At 26.8% G+C, this 6451-nt stretch overlaps 1 protein-coding gene across 2 annotated transcripts; it reads left to right on the top strand.

Annotated features, from left to right (window-relative positions):
• The first annotated feature begins 1449 nt into the window (after positions 1 to 1449).
• Positions 1450 to 3512, top strand: LOC124936598 (probable ribonuclease P/MRP protein subunit POP5). Of its 2 annotated transcripts, none has more exons than XM_047477111.1 (4): positions 1450 to 1605; positions 1785 to 1966; positions 2051 to 2188; positions 3257 to 3512. In XM_047477111.1, the coding sequence occupies exons 2-4, from the start codon at positions 1789 to 1791 to the stop codon at positions 3406 to 3408; spliced, it is 468 nt and encodes a 155-aa protein (XP_047333067.1). In that variant the 5' UTR covers positions 1450 to 1605; positions 1785 to 1788; the 3' UTR covers positions 3409 to 3512. The 2 variants fall into 2 exon arrangements, with proteins under 2 accessions (XP_047333067.1, XP_047333068.1); XM_047477112.1 differs by having other exon boundaries at positions 1764 to 1966.
• The last annotated feature ends 2939 nt before the right edge of the window (positions 3513 to 6451 follow it).

Raw genomic sequence — 6451 nt, 5'->3', positions numbered from 1 at the left:
ATGTTCATTCAGATTTATCAACTACAATCTCGTGTTATAGGGACACTCGTTTTATCAAATCAAGCAATATAACACACACTAGTCTTATCGGTTTAATGATGTCCTATCTCGATAAATCTACGACTATGGATTATTTTGATATTAACGTTATGCAGCATAATAAGAGACCTATATTTATGATCACTATCATAAATATTTTTATACTAGTAACATATCATGTACTTCACCTGGTTCATTTGCTCGTTAAAGACAAAAAGTATATAAAACAAGGAAGATGCCTTTATTAACTAAAATTAATAATAATATATTATAATACCTTAAATTCTAAAGTGATGGCCATTGAGCACTCTTATCTAACACGGAGTAGGCTAATCATTTAACCTTTTGAATTAGCCGAAAATGTGGACTATCGGTTAAGTTCCATCTTTGAAAAACCAAAGATGTGATTCGATCTTATCCCTCCTGCAATCGCAACGAATAAGATGATCGGTGCATGAAGAATGCGGACGTAGAGCGGTCTATTGACGTTCCGTCAGCGTTTTGTCTGTTTCTTTGTGTTTTGGTTGATAGAGCTAACACCCGCGTTTGTCGGTTCGCTGCTTTGCAGGCGCACACTCCTTCCATTGCAGCGGGCTACGCGGGCGTTTCTGAGGCGTTGGATGAGATTCCAGCACCTATCCGATAGACACATATCCGACTGTAGCAATAAATCTGTATTTCGGCTACACCCAATTATAAATTCATTTTTATTTTAAAACCTTAAGGAGTTGTTTGAAATTGATTTTTTTTCACTCTTTTGACTTTAATTTTAATCTTTTAAAATATACAAAATATTAAACAATAAATATGACAAATATTTTGCAATTTTTTTTTATATTTTTGGATTAAATAAATATTTTGTTGGGGTCATAAATTATTTATTTTAATTTCCTAATTTTTTTCTAAAATTATTTTAAGATAAAATGAGTATAACATTTATCCCAAATAATTTAATTTTTTTAATTTGACCATTTCCTTAATTAATTAAATTTGAAGTATCACAATAATTATTCTAATTAATTGTTTTAATTAGAATTTAGCTTTGTCATTAATTATTTTGATTTTATTTATTCAAAAATAAATCAAAATAATTATTTTAATTTTATAAATTAGTTATATAAATATTTAGTATTTATAATTTTTTTTATGTAATGTATTATATTTATAAAATTAAGTAAAGATAAAATATGTATTATTTAATTTAATATTTATGTAATATATTTTATTTTAATATTTATATAATGTATTTTATGTTATTTTATTTTAATTATATATTTTTTATATTTATAAATCAAGTAATTATTTAGATGAGAAATTTTGTAATTAATAGGTTTAAAGTATTTTGGGAGAATGAATGATGGATATTTGTGGAATGGGCCCTAAAATAAATTGACATCCAATCTTCTTAACCGGACACCTCCTACGTCGAGTTTCTCTTCTGTACCAGCAACAGTGGTGTGAGGCCTGGCTTCTTCGGCTAGTTAACGCTGCTCTTCGTGTTAGAGCTTCGCATCTATTTTCAACTGCGTTCTTGTCCAGAGCCGGGAGGGTTTCCGTAAAATCACGGTAACGATTTCTATCTTGGCAGAGGTCCGGTTCTTCACGAAAAAGGATTCTCTGTTATATTTCTTCTTTAGGTTTTGAGAACAATATACTATTGTGAAGAATTGTTAATCACAATAACCCATGTTTGTATTCTTTTATTTGATTCTATGATGATGCAGAAACTGAATTATCACTTGCAGGATCATGGTTGGATTCAGGAATAGGTATATGGTGATGGAGGTATTCCTTGACCCAGATAAGGGTTTTGGAGGTGATGATCCCATCATACTTACCCAATTTAATATCTCAAAAGGAATAAAAGATAGTCTTCTTGAGAACTTTGGGGAGTGTGGTTTAGCTTCATCCCTAATTTCCTTCCAAGGTTGGTATATTCGGCCTTGCTTGTGTCAATCATCACTTTTGAGTTTTGAGCTCCCATTTTCTGAACAACTATATCATTTTGCAGTGAAATATGTGAACCCAATCACGAAACTTTGCATCATCAGAGCCTCAAGAGATGAGCATCAGAAAGTGTGGGCAGCAATTACCTTGGTCAGAAGAATTGGAAATTGCTCAGTTTTGTTCAACTTGTTGGATCTTAGCGGTGAGTTAAACAGCTAACTTTGGTTCAATATAGTTTCTTGCCAATGTTCTTTACAAAATACTAGTAGCTAGCTCTTCAATATTAACAATATACATAAGCTTTGAAACTTAAATACCCTAGTTGAGATGTGAAGGTATTTATTAGGCAGGTGATATGAAAATTGCACCAACCAAGTAAGTCTTGGGAACATGTGAAGAAGACATGAACGCGAAGTATTCTTCGGCATGAACTATGATGGATGGTGCTTTTATAGGTAATAGGATAGGAATAATCCTAAATTCAAGGCGAAGTATTCTTTGTATTGTCAGTTTTGAGCATCACTATAAAAGTCTACAACTGTTGATATTTTGTTTAAGAATGTTTTTTATGTTCGGAAGGAGCGACAGTGGCTGGTTGAGATGATTTGGATTGATTTGAATTAGTGTTTGTTCTCTGAGATGATGGTGGCTTTGATGCCAAGAAGAGAAACAAAATCTTCTAGGAAGAAAGATAGAGAAATCTTTTCTTGTATTGATTGTTAAAAATCATAAATTCACAATTATATCTCCCTTGATATGCAAAAGTAAAATATCCACAGGAATCATCCATATGTGCATATTCAACCTTTCATATATGCAGATCTCGCAACTATTTCAACCTTTCATAATTTAAGAATATCTACTAGTATGAACAAAGAGTGGAGCTTTGAACAACTAAGGAATAAGGTTTGACCTTTCCGGGGGAGGGATTATCCGAAGTATTCAAAAACCTGATCGGTACACCCTATTTACACAACAGTATTCAATGAGAGTTTTCTAGTTTGTGACCAGCATTCTTGTCAATCCAAAATAAAGACAAACTCTTTTCATCTCTAACAAGAACAAGTCCTGCTAGAAACCATATAAAAATTAGTCATGTGCATCTCTTAAGATCCCAAATTAGCGGAACAGCAGAGACTGCATCGAGTGCACATTAAGCTAGGTTCATTAGATTAGATGGATGGTTCTACCATATCCAATCCAAAAACCAGGAACTCCTTAATTTTCTTTAATATTTTACGCAAATAATGTGTTTCCTTTTGCATGACAGGAAGTATCAAGGCATGTATAAATGCTGCCCTCAAGTGTGAAGGAATGAAGTTTGAGCATCATAAGCTTCTTCTGGGAAATCGTCTGAAGGATGATGATGTAAACCAACAATTGCAGAGTTCCCTTGAAAAAATCAAAACACTAGAACATTGACCACATTGTTCTATTAAATTAGCTTTTACATTTTTATTTTTATTTTTTTATTACATACAAATTCAGTTGAAATTTCATTAACTTCCTCTTTGGGAGTTACTTTCTCTTCCTTAGCCAACTCTGCATTTTTTTTTTTACCAAAGCAACACTCATGTGTGATTTCAGTCTAAAGTCAATGAATATTAACATGCTAATAATTTGCTTTGAAAAAGAAAGCTTCTTTGATATAGATTTCTTTTTAGACAACAATGTTGTTGGATAAATAAGTTAATTATTTGATTCAATAGCTAAAATAATTAATTATTTGGTTAAATAGTTAAAATTTTAATTGTATTAATAACTAATCCTAAGATTAGATAGATACCCTTTAACTATTTTAAATATTAAATACAATCCTAAGATTAGATAGATACCCTTTAACTATCTAATCCTAAGATTAGGTTAAATAGAATCAATATTAGAGTTATGGTGAGTTTGAACTTAATGTAATAGTGTTTAAATAAATTAAACATTATGAAATTTTAAACTAGATTGTCAAGTAATCAACAAAAGAATAATTCTCAATTTTATTGTAATAATAGTCTTCATATTTTTTATTTCTAAAAATGTTTATCAATAATAGCGATAGAAACATGTACCGTGAAAGTAGGATAAACTGGTTTTAACAGAATTTTGATTGTATTTAATCAACTTAACATTAATTTGATCGTATCTTTCATTAAATGACAATTCTGACATTTAAATTTTGTATCCTAGATAATCTAATATATCTAGTTGACAAGGCTACATATTTTATATCATTTTGTATATTAACATCGTATTCACAATTAACAAATATATATATTTTTATTCAATTCAATAGTAGTATTACGAGGAAAATTGAAAAACTTTTACTAAACTAATATTAAATTGTAGAGACAATAGTATAAACTTTTACTAGTTTGACGATATATTTTCTTAAAAAATAATATATCAATGTCTTTCAATTTCTCAAAGAGATTGAGTCTCTTTATTTTAGATACATATTCATTATTTATTATAAAATGTTATTTGGACAAATAAGTGACTATTCTTAAATTATGTTTATATTGAATTTTAAAATAAAATTAACTACTCAAATTAAATTAACAATTGAAGTTGATGAATGAAAAAACAAAAGAAAATAAAAACTAGGTGAACATTTGATTGAACAATTAGAGTGGATGAAATAAAACTAAAAAAATTAAGTTATACTATCATGATAAATTTTTAAGATTTTACTTTTCAATCAAACATAAATATATAATCTTATATATATAATTAGATTGATGATGTAAAATGTTGAGAGTTATTTTTAAAGATGGAATTGATGAATTATACTAATTAAGATGGAAATTAAGGAAATAAGGAAAACCATTGTGGATGGAGCAATGGAGCAATCATGTCTCATGAGTCTCTCTATTTAAAAAATATAAAAAGATAAACATGTAGAGAATTATATATATATAAAATAAAAAGAATTATGCTAATTTTTACATTAAAAAGATTTTGTTTGCAATAAAGCCCTAAGATAAATCCATCATAGGTGGCTGCATAATGATTTTTACTTTCAATTTATAATTTTAACCAATAAATTATTTCAGAAAAAAATTGCACGGATGAAAATTAATAATTAATTTAGAAAGGATAATATATCAATTGATTATTGAATTAATTATTAAACTATCCAATCAATTAAATAAAATTAAATTTCTAAAAATAAATAACATGATGATATTCTTATGATCAAATGATCTTCGCTCAAATTTGTTATTAATATAAATGTTCACATTCTTTTCATTTTATCTTAAATGAAATATTACAAGATGATTTTTTTTTTCTTACAACCAAAATAAGTGTCAGATTTTGAGATTTTTTTTGTAAACGTTTTATACCCTCACTTTTACCTTTTATTTATTTATAAGTTTTTAATTGTAAGATAATTTTTTTTTTTTAAATAATTGATAGTTTATTGCACTGAATTAAAATAAAAATTAATTTAAAATGAATGTTATATCAATAATTAATTAATTGATTGATTTGATTAATAAGATTAGAATAAAATAATATTTAATTATTTAAAAATATCTTAACTAATCCAAGGTTAGATATATACCCTTTAACTATTGACATGACATTGTGAATATATATATATATATATATATATATATATATATATATATTAATAATTATATTTTTAAAATTTATTGAAACTAAAATGATTTATAAATAAATTGTCAAATAAGTTATATATTCATATTACTATAACAAACAAATACACAACTTTTGAAAATGATTAAATTTAATATTCTAATATGAATAATAATAATAATAATAATAATATTAACAACAATAGAAATACATTTTAATATATAATATTAACAACAATAAAAATACATTTTAATATATAATAGAGTGAATAAAATGTTAAATTATATATATATAGATCTTGGAAACTAGTATGTCCGGATGTCCCAACTCCCAATTCCCAATTATTGGTTGTATCAATTAACAAAGGGTGGACTATAAATCAATATATTAATATTCAGTATAGCAGCCTTGTTTGTTTGAAAAGTAAAAAAAAAAAAAATGTAATTCTAAGAATCTTATCAAATAAGCTTATATATAAACACTTAATTAATTAATTTTATCCAAAAACATTAATTTATAAACATTAATTTATATTCAACTAACTATTTTAATATATATATCTTCTCTTCTAGTTTATAAACAACTAGTATGTATATCGTGCATTTGCACGAGAGTAATAATATAAAAAATCGTGAAAAAAATATTACGGTATTATTTTTAATTTTATTTTTAACCGTTTTAAGTTTATGAGCGGGTCAACCTACAATCCGACTCAAATATTCATTTACTCTCACATATATATTCAAATTAACCACAACTCTCGACCCGGCAACCCGGACACTTATGACCCGGCAATCCGGACATTTTAAAAATTACGCATCATTATATATATATATATATATATTAGTTAGTTAAAAAGTTGAACTTATATTGT

The sequence above is a fragment of the Impatiens glandulifera genome, chromosome 4 (genome assembly GCF_907164915.1).
Source record: "Impatiens glandulifera chromosome 4, dImpGla2.1, whole genome shotgun sequence".
Taxonomy (NCBI): Eukaryota; Viridiplantae; Streptophyta; class Magnoliopsida; order Ericales; family Balsaminaceae; genus Impatiens; species Impatiens glandulifera.
Note: the sequence above shows the minus strand (reverse complement) of the source record. Positions and strands in the feature narration are given on the sequence as shown.